The 21694-nt window shown below is 35.0% G+C and overlaps 2 protein-coding genes across 2 annotated transcripts; one reads left to right on the top strand and one right to left on the bottom strand.

Annotated features, from left to right (window-relative positions):
- Positions 1-2316: 2316 nt before the first annotated feature.
- LOC114362277 (spodomicin-like) lies at positions 2317-2727 on the top strand. The gene has a single exon (XM_028317592.1). The coding sequence runs from the start codon at positions 2384-2386 to the stop codon at positions 2573-2575; it is 192 nt and encodes a 63-aa protein (XP_028173393.1). The 5' UTR covers positions 2317-2383; the 3' UTR covers positions 2576-2727.
- A 932-nt stretch (positions 2728-3659) lies between these two features.
- Positions 3660-4114, bottom strand: LOC114362275 (diapause-specific peptide-like). Its single transcript, XM_028317591.1, has one exon. It carries the CDS (start codon positions 4041-4043, stop codon positions 3846-3848), a length of 198 nt encoding a protein of 65 aa, XP_028173392.1. The 5' UTR covers positions 4044-4114; the 3' UTR covers positions 3660-3845.
- Between the last annotated feature and the right edge of the window lie 17580 nt (positions 4115-21694).

Here is a 21694-nt window from a genome sequence, read left to right as displayed (position 1 = left end):
AACCGCGTGTGGAATTTATCTTCAATCAATTTGTATGAAGTACATTATTATTATTATTATTTTTTTATCCACAACGAGGAAGCTCTTGGCCTGTATCTCACCTGATGGTAAGTGACGATCAGGCCGAAGGTGGAAGCGAGCTTCACCCGGAATCCTCAACCACGGAGGATTTATTGACAAAGATCTACCAACAACACATCTTTACACAAACAAGTAATGCATGCAATGATGGCAATCTATCTGGTAAAATATATTATTATCTGGTAAAGGTCGCGGGAAGAGCCTGGATGCGAGCAGCGCAGGACCGTTTATTGTGGAAAACCTTGGGGGAAGCCTTTGTCCAGCAGTGGACGTCAATTGGCTGAAACGACGACGACGACATACAATATTATTTTCCATGTATCCTAATACACAGTAACTAGCTGTGCCTGCGACTTCGTACGCGTGAAAATAGTGTGAATAATATTATTTCCCGTTTTTGCATCATTTTTCTTCACTGCTCATGTAACGTGATTTGTTTTACTACTACAAAACAAAAATATTCATAGATTACAGTTGTTTTAAAATAATGTTAGTTACTAACTGTAATAAAAATTAAAAGACCTACAGGCGTCATCTAGTAGGTTCAACAAATTACCCAAACTTAAAATACACTTTATAGGCCAGTAGAATTAAACACAAAAATTGATTAAATCGGAAATAATTCCTACAAAAGATTTTTTCGCTTTAATGGCTTCATTGGTTGTCCATTAAGACTCTCCTAAGTTTTCGACTTCGACAGAGTTGTGCTTAAGTGGTGGCCCCCGAAAGGAGCGTTTTTTCGGTTTTCCGGTTATACCGCGTAAAGGACTTACCCTATCGAAAAGTGGTCTTCATGACGGTTGAAGGGCACTTAATCCTGCATTGAATAAGACCAAATTCAAATGTTTTGGACAAACCGTTCCCGCGCTAAAGTTCGGAAAAGTAGAAAATATACGTATAATTAATGACCCTCTCCACGTCCAATGGCTTGTTACCCACAGGCTTCCAAGTCTTGAAAAGGGCCACCTTAACCAGTGTAACCCTATCAAGGCTTACGAGCTTGATGCGCCTATCCTTGTGCGTCCCAGCCGTTCCTTAACTGCGGTTGGTGCACCTCTTCCTTGCACTCTCCTGAACGACCCTGTGTTACCTACTGTGGCTGTCTCTCTTCCTTGCAGCCTTCTGCACGACTACGTTGCCTAGCCGTATGCCTGGTCCAAGGTTCGACGCCACAAAATCAACTTCGCACGCGTGAAAATAGTTTAAATACTATTTTCCGTGCTTGCAACATTTTTCTTTACTGCTTCGGCTCTATTAGTCGTAGAGTGATTGTATATATCCTATAGCCTTCCTCAATTTATGAGCTATTCAACACAAAAATTATTATTTCAATCAAACTAGTAATTCTTGAGATTAGCGCGTTCAAACAAACAATCAAAAAACTCTTCAGCGTTTTAATATGAACTTGTTGTTGTTGATTTTTGGCGTCAAACCTTAGACCAGGCATACGGCTAGGCAACGTAGTCGTGCAGGAGGATACAAGGAAGAGGGGCAGCCACAGTAGGTAACACAGAGTCGTTCAGGTGAGTGCCAGGAAGAGGTGCAGCAACCGCAGTTAAGGAACGGCTGGGACGAACAAGGATCGAATCCAGCTCGTATGCCTTGATAGGGTTACACTGGTTGAGGCGCTCCTTTTCAAGACTTGGAAGCCTGCGGGTAACGAGCCCTTGGACGTGGAGAGGGTAATTAAATAAACACATATTTTCTACTTTTCCGAACATTTGCACGAGAACGGTTTGTTCAAAACATATGAATTTGGTCTTATTTAATGAAGAATTAAATGCCCTTCAACCATCAGGAAGACCACTTTTCGATAGGGTAAGTCCTTTACGTGGTATAACTGGAAAACCGAAAAAAAGCCCCTTTCGGGGGCCCCCACCACTTAAGCACAACTCAGTCGAAGTCGAAAACTTAGGAGAGTCTTAATGGGCAACCAATGAAGCCATTAAAGCAATAAAATCTTTTGTAGGAATTATTTCCGATTTAAAAGCTAATTCTACTGGACTATTAAGAATTGGCCCGCTATTCACCTTGTACAATTATTCTAATTAGGTATGATTGTTGCCAAGCGTACCTACGCATAATCTGAAATCATAATAAATTGATATTATCATATTGATGGACAGAAGCAGGAAAGTTTGTGTATAAACTACTTTAAACTCACGTTTAGAAAAACCAGTTCAGATCTGGCAAGTTAATTATCCTCTTGAGTCTGTATAAATAGGAAAGATTCAACCGAAGACTTCACACATCGAATCTTCATCTCTGTGGAATCGTTGCTCCTGACTTCAAAATAAACAAAATGGCCGCAATGAAGACCGCCCTGATGCTGCTGCTCATCGCCTTCGCCTTGATGGTGGTGACGGAGGCCGCCGTCCGCGTCGGGCCCTGCGACCAGGTCTGCAGCCGCATCGACGCCGAGAAGGATGAGTGCTGCAGGGCCCATGGACACAGCGGATGGAGCAGCTGTAGTGGCGGGATGTATTGCTACTGACACTACAGCACCACGTCCAATCAAACAAATACTCGCGACGACACAACTGCTAGGAAAAGAGCACTGGCTGCATCTTGAAATGTTTAGAGTCTAAAATTGTTAGTTGTAAGTTTTTTATTTGAGTCAAAATTAAACTTATTTTGTCCTGATCATTTTTTTTTATTTAGACTGACCTAGAACTTGTCATGTAATGACGTAGTAGGAAGTGGGCGTGTACGAGGGAGGATGGTAGAAAGCATGGAATCTTATCTGTGATATTTGGAGGGATTTATTTAGTAAAAAATTACGCTATGTCATATCAGAAAAGATCACTTAAATATCTCGTATTTATAATAAATATTGCTCACCATCCTTCAAAGCCGTATGTCCCTTTTGTTGTCATACACGACAGCAGCACCCTCTGCGGAAAACGCGAGGAAATTCGCCCAATTATGTCGCCCTCAGCTTTTTAGCTTATTTATCAATCAATCTTTGATCTGGGGCTGATAAACACTTCACTATCAACAACCTAAGACCTACGTATCACTGAAGTTAATGGACTTCACTTAGCTGATTACTTATACTCGTAAGTGCCTTTTAAGTGTAGATAGTGCATAATACAAATGTGGTTATTCAAGATATTATTTATTTGTGTAATGACAGTAGGTACATTAAATGACTGGACAGTGGACAGTGTAGGTATCAAACATTTTGCAAGTTTGAGAAAAAAAAACCTTTATTAAAACTAATTATTTTCATCTGCAATAGAATTATATGCGTTATAGAATACTAGCTTTTGCCCGCGGCTTTATTTTGTCACAGATAGTCATTAAATAGCCTATAATATGTTATTCTGGCTTATAAAAAATAATACTGTTAAGTTTCATCAAAATCCATTCAGTAGTTTTTGCGTGAAAGATTAACAAACATTCAGACATCCACACAAACTTTCGCATTTATAAATTAGTAGGATATGAAAATAATTTTGTACTTTTCAAACCAGAATAATGAAAAATACCTAAATAAAAATAATCTATAAATTATTAGCCTGTACCACAGATTACTAAATAATATGATTTTTCCAAAACAAACAATAATAACAATATAACATAGAAAGATAATTTATTTTAATCAGAAACGCAAATGTTTAAAAAAAAGACATATTATATTCATTCAACTGAAAGAATCCAGTATCGGTAAATTCCATTCAAAATACTTGAAACTTGATTAGTCAGTGAGTTTTGGCAACGGACAGTAGGTCGCTGACGATGCGTTGCTGACGTTTGAGCTGTTAGTAACAGTACAATCTTCCGCCATTACAATTGCTCCAGCCGTTATATCCGTAGGTCTTGCAGCACTCGTTTTTCCCGGGCTTGTCAATAATGCTGCAGAGCTGGTCGCACTGCACGACACGAGTGGCGGCCTCTGTCATAGCCACCATAGCGAATGCTACGAGCAGCAGCAGTAAGGTAGTCTTGATAACGGCCATTGTTTTCTTGCAGGATAAACGATATCAGTAACAGGCAGATGCGTTGTGTGAAGGCTTAGTCTGAAGTCTTTGTATTTATATCAATTACACTTCAGGAAAATTAGACCCACAATATTTTATTCCAATGAACTTTTCCTTAGGTATTGTAAATTACTTAGTAGGAACACCACATACAACGCTACGCAAACGAAGACATAACAAGATCATGTCTAGTTAAAATGTGAAAAAAAAAGGTACACTACACATTATTTTTATAAACTTGCAACATAAGTTTGAACGCATGGTTTAAGCATTGTAGTTGTCATATTGCATCAATTTAGGTATGCACACAAATAAAGGAAAATGAGTCTGAGTCTTTGACCGCAATTTTTACACGACCACAACTAGCCCGCGCGTGGTAATTATCTCGGACCCTTAGAAAAAAAACCGGGCCAAGTGCGTGTCGGACTCACGCACAAAAGGTTCCGTACCATTGATTTATGATTTTTTTATTTTTTTATTTAAGTTATTTGTATGAAAGCTTACGCGGTAATAAGCGGTTTACGATTTACCAGGTATAAAAAAAACTACTTACTAGATCTCGTTCAAAACAATTTTCGTTGGTAGTTTTTATAGTAATGTACATATTTTTTTTAGATTTTTCATTTTCTTATTTTAGAAGTTAGGGGGGGGGGGGCAACTTTTTTCCACTTTGGAAGCGTCTGTCACGCAAACTATTCGGTTTAAAAAAGTATTTTAGAAACCTCGATATCATTTTTGAAGACCTATACATAGATACCCCATACGTGTATACGTGTTGGATAAAAAAAAATTAGTTTCAGTTCTAATGTATGGGAAGCCCACAATTTTTTTATTTTTGCATCAAAATCTTAATGCAGTTCACAGAATACATCTACGTACCAAGTTTCAACAGTATAGCTTTCATAATTTCGGAAAAAATGGCTGTGACATACGGACGGACAGACGGACAGACAGAATATGTACCTATTGTATAACTTTGCATAAGTATTCTAACATACAGTGATTCAAAATAATTTGTGATAGAGAAAGAAGCTATCAATGAAAGGTAGTTTAGGAAGTTCGAAACAACATTTAGAAGTGATATTTTGTTAAAATATTTCATATACTGCAACAAAAAAAATTGGTTTATTATAACCATCAACCAAAGCCCTCCCCTTCCCCCCATTTCAGGTTAATAATAGTCTACGATACTCAATTATATTTTATAAAATAATATGACTTTCTGTCTTAATAATGTAACTTTACCTCTTTGTATTTTGGATAGTGTATCAAAACTTGTATTTGTTGTATTTACTTTAATAATTACATATAGAAAAAAAATTATCGAGCCTAACCTAACCACATCCAAAGTAGGTAAGAACATGGTAAGTACAGTGTATCCGTGATCCCATACGTTAAGTTGTATAAATATAAATATATAAATTATCCTTGGTTCAGCCAACGAGTGCAGCTCGCGTGCGCGATGGCGATCCTACTGATTTCTACTGATCTCCATCGTGCACATGGGCTGCATGCACGTTTTGGTTTGGTCGAAACTTAAAAGCGCCCTAAGTTTGTGGACTTGCATAGGTACGCACGACAACCGTCCGGCTCCAAAACGTCTAATTTGAAAGAGCCCTTATTTTCCAATGAACTTTTCCTGCATAGCCTTTAGGTTTTGTAAATTACTTAGTAAGAATAATATACACGACGTTGCGCAAACGTAGAGGCATAACAAAATCATGTCTAGTCTACAATGCCTATACTAGTTGAAAATAAGGAAAAAATACTTTATTAAACTTGCAACACTGGCTTTGTTTTCATTTACGCATGATTAGAGTGTCATATTGCGCCAATTTATGCACAAAAATAAAGGAAAACGAGTCCGAGTCTTTGACCGCGTGTGGAATTTATCTTCAATCAATTTGTATGAAGTACATTATTATTTATTGTCAAAGATCTACCAACAACACATCTTTACACAAACAAGTAATGCATGCAATGATGACAATCTATCTGGTAAAATATATTATTATCTGGTAAAGGTCGCGGGAAGAGCCTGGATGCGAGCAGCGCAGAACCGTTCATTGTGGAAAATCTTGGGGGAAGCCTTTGTCCAGCAGTGGACGTCATTAGGCTGAAACGACGACGACGACATACAATATTATTTTCCATGTATCCTAATATACAGTACAGTAACTAGCTGTGTCTGCGACTTCGCACGCGTGAAAATAGTGTGAATAATATTATTTTCCGTTTTTGCAACATTTTTCTTCACTGCTCATGTAACGTGATTTGTGAGTTATTTAGGTACTACCTACTAAACAAAAATATTCCTAGATTACAGTTGTTTTAAAATAATTACTAACTGTAATAAAAATTAAAAGACCTACAGGCGTCATCTAGTAGGTTCAACAAATTACCCAAACATTTAAAATACACTTTAAGAATTGGCCCGCTATTCACCTTGTACAATTATTTTAATTAGGTATGATTGTTGCCAAGCGTACCTACGCATAATCTGAAATCAAAATTGATATTATCATATTGATGGACAGAAGCAGGAAAGTTTGTGTATAAACTACTTTAACCCATTAACGCCCAAATGAAAACTACGGTCAATTTCCCATAGCCAATGTTTATTTTCTTTATAAAAATACTTCAGAAATAATACTAAATACAAAGAAAACCAAAATCAAAATCAGAAGTTAGGTTTTCAGGGGTGTACTAAGTTTAGTACAATGGGCGCTTATGAGTCGTATTGAGCAAAGCTTTCTTCATCTTGGCACAGTGTTTTCAGGCACTTGCCATAAGCTGTTTTGACTCTATTGAAACACACAGTAATTTTAAGCTATCAAATCAGCTTGTTTGCTGGTTTATTTTGATTATAACCATTATTTCATATTTCTTCTCCATGAACTAGAGCAAGACTACCTACTTTTATTTATCTTTTATAGGTCAAATATGTGCGTACTATATATTTGCGGAATGCTAGCTGATCTAAGCGACTATATGGGTTTACTATGCAGTGCAGTCTGCATGCATTTGAAATTGTAAAAAATCAATCGTATTTCACATTTTATGCATTAAACTTTTTTTTGGCCATTTTCGCAAAGTCGATTAATGACCTTTTTCTCCAACATTTGATAGATGACGTATGTCATCATACTTCACGATCAATATGCCGAGCCAAGGTTGGCTTTTTATTTTCTCTTTAGCTTCTGAAACTGGTATGTTACCGTTATCTGCTATAGTTGTTGACTTCAACGCAAGAAAAATGTGTTTATCATTTAAATCAGTTCAGCGGTATAAGTGTGAAGACAAACAACACAGATACAGACAGCAAATTCTTCCTCTCTCCTAAAATGCTGTGCCCGACAGGGTCCGTAATTGCATCAAAAGTAATTACTATACCATCTCTATAACATTATTCATGTAATACATGATTGATTTATTGTGTATTGACACTCTTTTGTATTAACAAAAAGCTAAACCTATTTTGTTAGATGTTTGGCACTGTTGCTTCTAGGCAACATCGAGGTTCGGAAGCATGTCATGTATTAGAAAACACAATTTCTACGCCAAATATTGCTTTATATGATTAGTTTGATTTATTATGAATTAAATTTAGACAAAACAAAAATAATTAGAAGTGATAAAATAGTACAAAATCATAAAACTTCCGTCTTTGTTATTCTCATTGCGCGTCATCTTGGCGTCTGACAGAAATATGGATATGAAATCACTCAAAACTCAGTCGACGACCGATTTACTAGTGTTTTGCTGAACTAAGCTTTGTAACAAAATCGAATGATTTGCGAAAAACTTATTATTTGGTGCTGTAGAAATATTCAAAGTGGTTGTTGCTTATAAGCATCACTGCCAAATGAAGGGTTAAAATAAATTTGCCGTTCCAAAGTAAAGTTATGCAAATCGCTCTTTTTCGTTAATTTATTTTTGCGAACATAACTATTTACTTACTTCAGTAGTTACTTACTTACTTAGTAGCTCACTGGTTTTAACCCAATCACCCGGTTTTAACCCAATCGGGTGAAATGGGTTTTTACCCACTACCCATCTCTAGTTGCAAGTGCATTTCAGTAGCACTAATATAAAAAAAAAAGTTAGACTCTTGCTGTTTTTACATAGCATAGGTAGGTACGTAATAGTCATATTAGTATTATTATGATTAGAAACAAGTAAGCTTTTTTGTTATTAATATTTAAATATACAATTCTTTGTATTAAGCATGTAAAAATTTAGTTCGAGTTTTCTTTTTCGTAGTAATTGGCAAGCAGAACGAACGGGATTTACCTATTTAATTTAGTATCCTAATTCCTAAGTGGTTTTCAGTTTTAATACACTTATGATAATATTATCTAAGTACCTACTGTAAAACTGAAGAACATTTATTTTAGTCAAAATTAACAATTAAAATATTCGTTAAAAATAATTTAAATTCGTTTTTTTATGACGATTCATTAGAAAAGAGGCGCTTCATAGGTGCCGCACACAGGCGCTGCTGGCGGTCGGCGCGGCCCTGCTAAGCATTAATTCCACTAGCAGTAATAAAATATTGTATGACCATATTATGGTTAATACGTTTTTTTCTTTACGGATGTCACAAAATTTTTCAAACGCTCTATAGGACGCTTGTGTCGTTTAGTCCTTGGAAATGTTTGATAAATATGTTTAAAAAGCTTTAAAAGCCGTTTTTAAAATTGTGACAGTTGACGAATTAAGGATCTATGCATAATGATCCTGAAAATAAACAGCTATCGACTATGGAGGTGTTTTAAGATGAACCAATTCCAACAAAAGTCCCATGCGCTCGGAACACTTTGAAACTTACGGTCGCCTATTTTTCCGAAATATCCGATTATATGACAGAAACGTCACTAGAGAAATTTAGAATGGTTAATTCTTAATAGTAAACAGCCACTTTTTTTTCCAAAAGTCTTCAGTTTAATAAGGGAAACTGACCAGCATAGTTGAATCGCCATTCGTGACGAAAATGTAAGCTTTTACACGTCTCGTCAAAAAACTGTCTATTTGAACACTCAAAATATGAAATTAACAGGTTCAAAGCTACAAAATTCTTGCTTGGAATCTAAACACTTCTTTTGGTACCCATATATTAAAATTTTAAATGCGTGAACAGCGATTTATGTAGCCAGAAGCAACTGTCGGTGCGGTCAAAAACCATGCTTTGGAGGTGCCTCAAGCTGAGTGGAAAAAATGCTATGAAAAGTGTTTCGGACACATTAAAAAGTTTTTTTTTTTCTATTTATTTGGCACAAAAACAGTCATTACAAATATCACTTCTAAACAAAAATAGTAACTAAGAAAAAAGACAACGAGTGCCCAAAAGTAACAATTAAATGAACAGATAGTTACAAGACAATAATATTTCTAAAGTTTAAGTACATCCATGATAGGTTTATAAGTTTACAATGGCATTTAAACTAAAGGTGTGCAAGTGCATATTCGAGAAAAACTAAACAATTATCGACTCTTTCTTAATCATTAAATTACAAAAGTTGTTTGGTGAGCTTGGACTTAATTGTGTTTATGGAATTATTAAATAAATCTATGTTGGAAAATTCAGTGTTGTACATATTAAGGCAGCGAGTAATGTAGTTATTTCGAGTATAATTTTTACGAGATAATGGTGGCACAAACATTTTAATGGTACGTGAGGAGCGTGCAGGCAAACGAGTTTTGACAACAAAATTTATTTTCGATAATAAGTTCGGGGAGTCTACATGGGAGTTCAATAATTTAAAAAGAAATACTAGATCAAATTGTTTTCGACGGTTCTGTAGGGTAAGTAACTTGCGTGTTTTTAAAGAATCACAGTAAGACACATCCGAGCTGTGGTTACTACGATAATTTAATACTTTTATAAATTTTCTTTGGATTTTCTCTATGCGATCAATATCCTGCTTGAAGTGAGGGTTCCAGATGGTACACCCGAAATCCAGTATTGAACGGACAAAACAAAAATACAGAATTTTAAAGGTAATCAATTTCTGGAAAGGTTTAGATATTCTGGTAATGAAACCTAGATTACGATAAGATCTTTGGATTATAGCATCTATGTGTGGTTTAAATGAGAGCTGACTATCCATTATTATGCCTAAATCACGAATTCTATCGACTCTATTTAAGACCATGTTATTTAAGTTGTAATTAAAAAGTAGGGGTTTCTTTTTTCGTGTATATGTTATCACAAAACATTTATCAGTATTTAAGAACAATTGGTTTTCTAAACAATATTTACTAAGAGAATCTAGATCAGACTGCAGTTTGTGACAGTCACCCACATCCCTAATGGTTCCGAATATTTTGGTGTCGTCTGCATATTGTAGGTGGTTGCAGTTACGCAAGATACTGCTCATGTCATTTATGTATATAGAAAACAGCACGGGACCAAGGTGCGATCCCTGGGGCACACCCGATGGGATTGGTAGAAAGCTTGAGCAGTACCCTTTAATACAGACAGCTTGACTTCGATTTCTGATGTAAGAATCGAGCCATCTCAGCAAGTTACCATGCACACCGAAACTCCAAAGCTTCTTGATTAATAGATTGTGACTAATTTTATCAAAAGCCTTGGAGAAATCGGTATACACAGCATCAACTTGAGTGTCCTTATCCATCGCATCTAGAATAAAATCTGTAAAGGTAACCATGTTAGAATCTACACTGCGTGATTTAATAAAACCATGTTGTTTATCAGAAATATGATTACGTATGGCATAGGAGAGTTGGGCTGTAACAATTTTCTCTAATATCTTGCCCAGTACGCACAACTTAGAAATTGGACGGTACTGTGTAATTAACTCTTTTTGTTTATTTTTAGGTATCGGCGTGATCAGAGCCCGTTTCCAAATACTAGGAAATACGCCTGAATTTAGAGAAGTTTGAAAGATTATAGTAATTGGTTTTAAAAGTTCATCAGCACAATTATGTATTAAAATAGGGTGAATGTCGTCAGAACCAGCTCCCTTGTGAATGTTGATACATTTAAGTTGCTTAAGTATGATGTTTTCATCTAAATTTATATGTCCGATGTCAACTTGAAAGTTATGTTCTGTCTGAGTATCAGAAAACACATCTGTATGAACATTTGACGACTGTACAAAGACCGATTGGAAAAATTCATTAAATGCGAGACAAATATTATTCCCATCTGACAATACATTATTATTGTAAAACATTTTTTGTGGTAATTGTTCTGATTGATTTTTAGACTTAACATATGACCAAAAGTACTTTGGGTATTCTCTAATTTTATCTTCTGAGAAGGCCAGATACCTGTTATAAGTTTCAGTTTCTAGTTTACGCAAACGCGATCTAAGTAACGAGAAAATTCTGTAATCAGACTGGTTACCGTATACCTTCCATTTTTTGTGGTATTTTCGTTTCTCATTGCTTAATTTAATTAAAGGGCGTGAATACCAAGGCGGAAATTTACTGTTATCAATTTGAGAACGTGCTGGAACGTACCTTTCTATGAGCTCATTTATAATTGTGTAAAAAGCTCTTAGCATTGAGTCGACATCTTTACACCCTGAAAATGTAAGGTCCCAATCCACTGAAACAAGGCCTTTTTTTATAGAGTCGAAATCAGCGTTGAAATACCTCTTTTTCTTATTGTTGTTAGGTTTTAGAGGTGCAGGTAAACATATAGGTAGGTCTATAGTTAACGACTTGTGATGCGGGTCTTCCGGAACTAAGGGAAAAGTACACGATTCAACCTTGCACAGTTCAGTACATAAAACTAAGTCTAGTATGCGTTTATTTGAATTAAATTGACTGTTGTACTGGTTTAACATTGATAAGTTGATGAATTCTGTCGTTAAGGAGCTTAACACTTCATTATTGCAATGTATGGTCATGTAACCGAGTTCAGTATCATATTGCCAATTCGCATTAGACACATTAAAATCACCTAATATTAGAAAGACGTCCTTAGGATGTGAGTGAATTATGTCTACAGTTTTGTCATAAAAAGAACTCAATAAGGACTCGTGTCTAGATCCGTGTGGTATATAGGTACATGCTAAGTGAAGGAAAGTGGGTTCATTCGTGGAGTGATAAGTGTTAGCGAAGTTATTTGTGCGTCCGCGCATCGGAATGCATAACCACAGCTCGTCGGCGGGCGGCGGCGCGCACCAGTCCGGCCGCGCGACTGGGCACAGCTCGCGGCGCACGGCCACGGCCACCCCACCACCGCGACTACAACCATAAGTTGCCGCTTCTCGATCACACCTAAATACCTCATACCGACTATCAAAGAATTCAGAATTGTAAAAGGAATCATTTAGCCAAGTTTCAGTAATGCAAATTATGTCAAAGTCCCCATTTAGTACACTACTCAAAAACTCATGAGATTTGGTTCGCAGGCCCCTCACGTTTTGATAATAAATGGTTAAAATATCTTTCATCACTATTTAATTAATAAAATAATTTAGGGTAAGAAAATGAATAATATTCGTGTATGTAAGGTAAGTAATTAAATAATATAATATGTTTGTGCCACACAATCTTTAATTGTTTAAGAAACTGAATACATATTTTAAATGAAACTCTCGCTAGGTCAATATAATAATTTGTTAGTTTCATGTCAACATTTTCGCAAAATATACATAAAAGATTAAACACTGTTTTAATTGATTCCTCGTTAATACAAAGTCGCCTCGCACCAAAACATGTCAACATTTTACAATTGTATTTAGCAGATAATATTAAGTTAAACATCAATGACCTGGTCCAATTTAGCATGAACCGAGAATTCAATGGATTACAAGCATGCAACGTACAAAATGACATTAATTCTATCGAACAAGCCAAAAAGATAGTCACAACTTCAGTAAATAAGAAACAGTTACACATAAACACTAATAGTCACTTTATTTTATCTAAGTCACTTTCACGGCCAATCACAAAAGACTTTGATGTTTCATTCTTGCGAAGAAATATTTTACAGTCATTTAACCAAATGTATTTGTAGCCTAATTCTTTACCTAACTTGCGTGCTTGTCCATATAGAACCTTGTTGTGTGGAGTTAGATGATCGTTGACAAATATTGGTCGAGCCGCGCCGTCAATATCGAGATCAGCCGTTGTTAATCCGCGGCGAGCGCGTACCGCAGCCAAGAACTCACTCTTTCTTCTTCTTTGGGTAAATCTGATCACAATATTAGGTATAGAAGAACCGATTGACTGAGTCGAAGATGAGTGCAGGTCCTTACGTTGTCCTTTCGGGGGAAAACGCCTTACGCGGTGAATAAAATCAACATCATTATCCGACAAGTCAAAACCAATTTTTATTGCAATTTTATGTAGCACATTGTGAAGGTTTTCTGTATTATAGCCTGACCAGGAACATAAAAACCCTGGCATAGAGGCGCTTCAATTGCATTTGATAGTGCAACACTGAGTACAGTCGTACATGTGTTGAATTAATAGGCTAAATTTATGTATCGGGATTCAGGATTACGGGCTAATTTGATATTTTCATAAATTAACGAAAAATATTATTAAAGGTAACCTGGTTTAAATAAATTAAATGAAACCATCAATCGAGCTACATAGTAGGATTTATTATAATATTCATCAATAATCAAATTCAGAACTTGAATATTCAACTGCAATGTCTGCTCATGAACGCTTCAAACTCGGTACTTCTTTCCCAATTCCATAAAATTCAAAACTTAGAAAGTGACAAAAAATTTTAAAATAGGTAGTTGAAACAGACTANGCAACGAGAAAAAATAAAAAAGATATTTACTCACCGAATATTTAACCAGAAAACACAAACGAGGCGATAAATAGACAGAATAACTTACAGTTTCCGTAGTTCGTGTCACATACAAACCGATTATTACGCTCACAAACACTTATAAGCGATTTATCTATTTTTATAAGCAAAAACTCCCGAGAGCTCCGTACGCTAGCACTACACCGTGCGGGACGGGGGGGGGAAGTGGTCATGTTGCGAAATTTTGCACGGAAAAATCTAGCTGTTGTGGGTATTGCTTATGTATTCTGTGGTATTGCGCCGAGGCCCACGATACGAAAGATTGTATTAAAAATACCGCCAAAGACTTTAAGCACAGAATAAGTAATAGTACAGGTACAGAAGGATTACTCCGCAAGACGATTTAAATAAATGCGAGTCTTGCTACGACGCGATACAGTGGAATTCAGCTCGCACAGCACTACGTACCTACAATTTTATTCACCTACAAGTTTTGTCTCTTTCTATCGCGTGCCTCTGAACTCTTCTGACGCTGTTAGGGTTGCTGTCTAGTGAAAAAATAATTAATCTACTTATTTGTAATGAGGTACGTATGGACCTGTAGGTAAGTANAGGAATTTACGTCCATTAAATCATTTATTTCCCCAAAAGTCGTATTCAGACGACTAAAAATGTTTAAGGTAAGGGACATTTTTTTATAGATATCAACATTTCAAGTATACCAATCGATAGAGCCGAAAATTCTGAATCCGTTGGTATATATAACTCATTTTGGCCAAAATGTCCCTTACATTAATTGATACTTCCACCATCGATATGTTACGGTTAATGTGATAAATTGAAAATTATTAATAATAACCGGTTATTATGAATAATTACCGACAGTCGCGGTAAAAGTGATAAATTAATCACATTTAACAGTGATTATTTAATAATTCAACCTTAGTACTAACAAATTTCTTAAAAGAGAACAACATCTTGTGTACGTGCTCGTGTACAGCCAAACTTTTGAACGTTTTGATATCATATATTAATATAATTTGGCATAATGAGTTTGGAATGTTACTTGCATAATATTTACTTTTCCATCATGCCTATAACATAATGTTTTGATTTAAAGTGGTGCGGCGGGGGTGGCCCTTGGGCCACCCCTAAGCCGCCTATTTAGTTTTATACACACATAAATGACCTCATATTGATTTGAAAACATCGATGTTTACAATGCGATACATCGAATGGATCCGATGTTTTGAAAAGCTATTGAAATACTCGATGTATCGATGTTTTTAAGTTTTCAGTGTTAAAACATCGAATCGATGATAACCAATCAAAATTTCATAAAACTCAAGTCTGACCACTAAAATTTTACTTACTAACCTAACCCAACTTGTATTTTAAAAATGTTGGCAACACTGCGTACGAGTGCAGTGAGTAATAGTGTCTTTAGTGACAATAAAAAAAGAACTGTGGGTCTAGACAAAGTGCAAATTATAATCGCAAACCAGTCGAAAAGTGGTCGAAAAGCCCCTTTTTTGTATGGAGTTTTGACGGATTCGATTTTCGATTCGATCAAAAAGTGCGTTTTGTCTAGGGGGGCTGTGGGTCTAGACAAAGTGCAAATTTTAATCGCAAACCAGTCGAAAAGTGGTCGAAAAGCCCCTTTTTTGTATGGAGTTTTGACGGATTCGATTTTCGATTCGATCAAAAAGTGCGTTTTGTCTAGGGGGGCTGTTATGTCAATATCGCGTCACGCGTGTCGGTTGGCGAGTTTGTTTGTGTTAATTCCATATCTGTGGTGTCAATCAACAAAGAAATAGGCTGAAAGGCAAACGTTTAAATAAACTGTTGTTTTTGCAAAGTCTTCCAAAAGAACACTGGAAATACTTAGGATATAGGTAACAAACTTATAAAAATGGATGCGGATGTTTTTTTTTGTTCTTACTTTAATATACAGTGTGAGTCACGTTAAAGTGTACATATGAAAATAGATGAAACTAGACCTATTTTTATCGACAAAAAAGAGGTCATTTTTTTTTATTTTTTGTAGAAATTTTTTCTAGAGATGAAACGGATATCCGGTAACTATCCGGTAGGCCGGATATCCGGCCTAAATTTACTATCCGGCCGGATACCGGATATTAAAAAACTACGACATTTTCCTATTAATAAGATTAAATACATTAATATTATAAGCCATATTCAGAAAAAAATTTTTTTTTTCTGGACTAATCATTCTAATGACGAATACATAAATATTAAACATCTGTTAATGTCGAAATATTGCCAAATAAAATGGCGATCTTTTTTCACTGATGGTCTGATGACAATATGATGCATGCAGTTCAGTCAGATTGCGCAGCAAGTAAACTAATTTAATTTTCGCTATTCAATCACACACTTACTATAGCAACCGAAATCACCTGAATTGATCTGTCCCCTAGACAAGTGACAAAATCTGACATTCTATTCGGACGGATTTGATTTTCGAAAAGTGTGACTAGTCTAGTCTACTAATAGACCTACTGATCGCATTCGAAGCACCTGTGCGGCGCTAAACTCGTCACGACATGCAACGAGACAATGTGTCAACTATCCGGCCGCCGGATATCCGGCTATCCGGCCTAGCAGCTACAAGCAAGCTAATAATACAAAGTAATAAAAACCACCTGTTATAGGGGCATTTTTTGGAGAAATTTATCAAATAACCAAAAAAACACGAATTTAAAAGCAGAGTTTTTTCAAAATGTATCATTTTTTTTATTTGTTGGCATTTTTGGGGAATTTTATGTATTTTTTTAGTATTGCCTGTTATTTAGCATTATTACTGTTTTTATTTTAGCAGGATATACCGCTTAGTTTAAAAGTTATTACGTTTTCTTTACAATAAGTAATTGGAAGAAAAAAATTCTATAAAAAATTAAAAAAAATCTCAAAAAATTTTTGACCTCTTTTTTGGTCGATAAAATTAGGTCTAGTTTCATTTATTTTCATATGTACACTTTAACGTGACTCACACTGTATAATGAAGATTTTTCTCATGTATGGCTTTTACTGTTTTTTAATAATACAATATTTAAATTAGTGGATTATAAAAATCTTAAAAAAGTACTCGATTTTTACAAAACATCGATGTTTTCTTCCAATACATCGAAAGAAATCGATGTACAGTTTCAATATATCGAATCGAAAAAAACATCGATGTTTTTTCAAAGTGGACACCCCTAATTCAGAAAATTGATTGACCAACAACTTGTTTGAAAATAACGATTGGTTTGTTTTTAAAAATGTTTACAATAGTAAAGTAAAAAATGTTTACAATGATCCATTGTCGGAAATCACGAAATAAACACTTACGCGTGGAATCTTAAGTCACTTCCAGGTAGGGTTACCATATCTCAGGATTTGTCCTGAGATTTCAGGAGTTTTGGACTGTTCTAAGGAATGCGGCAGGGTTTTGTAAATCTCAGGAAAAAAAAGTCTTCCTAACTTGAGTAATAAATTGCACAATTAAAATTACCACATTTATCCAAGTCCCCTAAAATCCTCAGTGTATAAAAAAATACTAATGCGACTTTTTAAAAATTTTCAGTATGTTTTATAGAAATTTCTTAAACTGCAACAAAATCTCAGGATATTTCAATGAAAATCAGGCCTTTTCTCCGGGCTTTTGGTTTTCTCATCTGGTAACCCTACTTCCAGGACACCACTACCGCAACCACGCACTACAAAATTTTGCACCAATTCTTGTGACAAAACAAAACTTGTTTGAAAATAACGATTGGTTAGTTTTTAAAAATGTTTACAATAGTAAAGTAAAAAATGTTTACAATGATCCAATGTCGGAAATCACGAAATAAACACTTACGCGTGGAATCTTATGTCACTTCCAGGACACCACTACCGCAACCACGCACTACAAAATTTTGCACCAATTCTTGTGATAAAACAATGATTATTTCCTGTAAACAATCTCAAACGAAATTAACTGCTTAATAAACAAAATAGTAAACAACCGCCATGATGGGCCGGATTGGGCCGATGTTGCCACATGGTACCGATTACCCAGGAATTGGGATTGTTATTCCCTGATTCGCCAACACATTAACCTTTAACTATGGACGTCGGGTCTCAGAGGCCCACCCCCCTTTCCGATTTCTCGGTTTAAACACCTTCCCGCCACGTGCTGCTCTCGACCACCTCAGTAGCTTCAGTTTTAACTGTGTTTGGACCGAGGAGGCATAAAATCGCGTCTTCCGGCACTTATTACGTGAGTAATAACCATCCAAAATTTTGTCCGGGCCTGGGAGACCCGATGACTATAATTTCCATACAAACATACTTGTATGGATGTGACTTGTCAACTATATTTTTTTTATATTATATTATTATAATCTTAAGTAAATTGCTCTAGTTTAAGAATACTTAATGGCAGAAAGTATCTGAGTACATCAGCTATATTATTAGCCCAACTATCTAAAGAACATTTCAGGAGTAAGGTATTACTTGTAAACGATTATTCTTTTGAGTTTAGATGTCTTAGAATTCACCATTGCTGCAGATTACGATTCTGAATGGTGTACAATTTGTCTATCAAAGCTCTCAAAGAAAGATAAGACATGCTTGTAGAGATAATTTGTTTTTAGTGTTCTAGGCCACTGTGTATAATTTTAGTAACTTTAACCCTTGTAAAAAATTTTAATTTATGTCCTTCAGAATTTTTGTTCATGTTTTTATGATACATGGTTATTAATTAGCAAGGAAAAAAATATTACTTTCATTTATAATTAATCGACTGTAATCAAGGAGCCTATATGTGATGGCAAGTCAATTAACACTGAAAAATGTCTAAGTTTTTTTTAAATTTGCAAAAAAATAATTAAATGATGGTTAAAATTTGATAACATTTACCACTAAATCCTTTATTAATAGTTATTAGATATATATCAACTCTTAAATGAATTCAAATTATTTCAGATATGAAAATAAGAAGAATTTTAGATAGGGGTCTGTGAGACCCGACGTCCATGGGAGTGTGATTATTTTTTCACGTCCATAGTTAAAGGTTAAACCTAAATGGCTGACAATTTTGTGATTTTTTATTTAACTAGGTAATCTTAGTTTCAAATATTAATTATTTATTTGTTTAACTTCTGATTTGGTTAGTGAATTGGCTATTTCGAAGAATTTACAAGGAGATTTAAATCAGAAGATAGCAATACTACAGTTCACACTAAAAAGAGAGGTAAGGCCGCAGAGAGCGAGATAGATATAAGTAGGTATTTGACTCAAGTTTTTGTTCCAACTCTGCCCTCCATTTTTATCTTTAGCTTCATGCTCAGTGTTGCCAGAAGGTTAGGTTAGGTTAGGTTATTAGGTTTTGTAACCTTTTAGGTTACTTTTGAACTGCTGTGGTTACTTTTAGGTTACACTAATGAAAAGGTTACTTTTAGGTGATTTTTCAGAAATTGTAGAATTAACTTTACAGGTTATTCAGTAAAAAATATGAATAGTGACAATTTAAAAATTATGTCATAAAGTGCATTTAAACTTGAATTTGATTTATTATTTGTTAAAAAAAATGAGTTTTAGCGAATGTTTTTCGATAATAAAACGCAAATCCATGAAACGTTTTTATACGACTTGTCACTTTTAGAATTTAGATGATCAATTGTATTATTCATTTTCCATCCATGAACAACCTTACACAATCATCGCTCCGCTAGTCAGAAATTACCAGAAATATAACAAACTTTTTTTTATATTTCTGGTAATTTCTGACTAGACCCGACTGGCAACACTGTTCATGCTTGCGGCGTACTCTGTAAGTCTGTCTTTCTCTATGGTCTGTGACGTTTTGTTGTAGTAGTGAGGTGAAGTGTATGGCTTAAGGGCGGACACAGTATTTTTCATTGTTTACGTGTATTTCTTTTGAATAATTAAAGTGTTCTGTGGTAATTAATTCGCTACAAATATTCCACTCTAAATATAAACAAAAAGTGTATTTCTTTACTTCATTGTGTTCGAACGAAATTATTTTTAACAGCGTAGACAATGCAGGCCACCGAATCAAGTAAGTTTTACTGAATATAACCTTCGTGATGCTATAATGCCACGATTATTGCCAATAAGTAGATAGGAAAGTATTTTGTCATACCGAAATCATTGGTCAACAAACGAAATTTAAAATGTATACTTTAATTAAATTATATTTATAATAGCCACCCAACTTATTTTGTTGACGTTCGCAGCGAACTTTTAGATTTTATTTTATTTATAATTAAGGCGATAGCGAATTTCTGGATTAATTTGTATGAAGTATAATTTTATATATATTAGTTATTTGTGCTGTGCTCGTTTTAATATAACACTCCCGACAGCGAAAATTAATCATGTCTTGCTTGAAGTGAGTCATTTACTATTTTTTTTCTAAGATGGCGCCTTCAAGATCGTGTTATTTATTTTTGATTGAATGTAGGTACCTACCTACTTGCTTATATTTTTGTTTATTACTGATTAAGGTGTTGTGTATATGTAAGAGTAGCATGACTTTATTAATGTTTAGTCTAGAGTACTTAAATCATCTGTAACTTAACTTTTAATGTTATCGATTTTTAAATTTCGACGAATTCGGCAGCACGCATGCACCCCCAAATAATAAAAACTACATGCTTCATTGACAAAGTAAGAAACATTAATTAAAATAGCTGATGATTACGACATAGTGTTGCTGAATATGCTGATTAACAGCTCATAGCAATGAGTTGTGTGTTTTGTGGCGTGCTGGATGCCATGGTCTAAATAGGTACAACACAAGTCTCGTAGTATACAAGGTACTTTCAGTGTAATAATATGATACATATACAATTTATAAATTATATTGTAAAATCAACTTTTGAGTACAGTGGTCATAGATTAGTTAAATAGTATGCGCAAGAAAAGTGGGGCAACTCGAGTGGACCATTCTGGCTCGCTTTATGGCTCATTTTACTTCAAGTACAAAAATGTATTTTATTTTAATAAATGTTTTATTATCTAACAAATAATAAAATTTTGTGACAATGATACTTCCACTACAGAAAAATCATCTTTATTGTAAATTTTTCACAAGGTAATGACTGTGAATGACACAACATTTTTGCATCACTTAGGACGAAGTGCTTGTAAAGGAAGACTACCCATCTAAGCTTTTACTTATACAAGGTGACAGATAATTTGATGCAGTCCTTGAAAGGAATTATGGTAGAACTCATTCCCAATAAATTTTGTTGTACAACTTGTGATCGGATTGGTACTGTAATCATCGGAGCTCAATAGTACCTAAACGTTTTTTGGTATTTTCTACTAGTCAATTTAATACGAAATTAATTTTAAATACAAAATGCAATAGGTACTCAAGGAAAATTTGTTGAGCTAAAATATCTAATCTAATCTTGGAAATGAGCTCTACCATTACCCCTACAAAGAATATAACCATCGAATTATTGGTCTCCCTGTATATGGTTAAGTATTTGTACATGAGAAGTATTTACATGAGTTTTAACAAACTTAATGTGGCACTGTAATGGGAAATATACATTGCTTTTAATAGATTTTTTTTCTTCATCAGGCCCCAGTGGAATCCTGTAGGGTAATACAATAATCCACTGCAATGTCTGTTTGCGTTTCTTTGTCATAGCATGGAGTCCAATGACTTAGTTCCCCTGAGTGGTTAGGCTTTGTACGCACTGCTGACTTTTTGTCACTGTGACAGTATTGCTTTCTTTTTACATTTTTATAAAGAGACAATGTACCACTTATTCTTATCTGGATTGGAGAGACATACTGTCACGGTGACAAGAGACACGCGTGCGCGCGCGCCTTTATTGTTAGTAAATTGCATTTA

Source organism: Ostrinia furnacalis, unplaced genomic scaffold, assembly GCF_004193835.3.
Source record: "Ostrinia furnacalis isolate ACB-3 unplaced genomic scaffold, ASM419383v2 OfSCF6314, whole genome shotgun sequence".
NCBI classification, from domain to species: Eukaryota; Metazoa; Arthropoda; class Insecta; order Lepidoptera; family Crambidae; genus Ostrinia; species Ostrinia furnacalis.
This window is presented reverse-complemented; position numbering and strand designations above follow the sequence as displayed.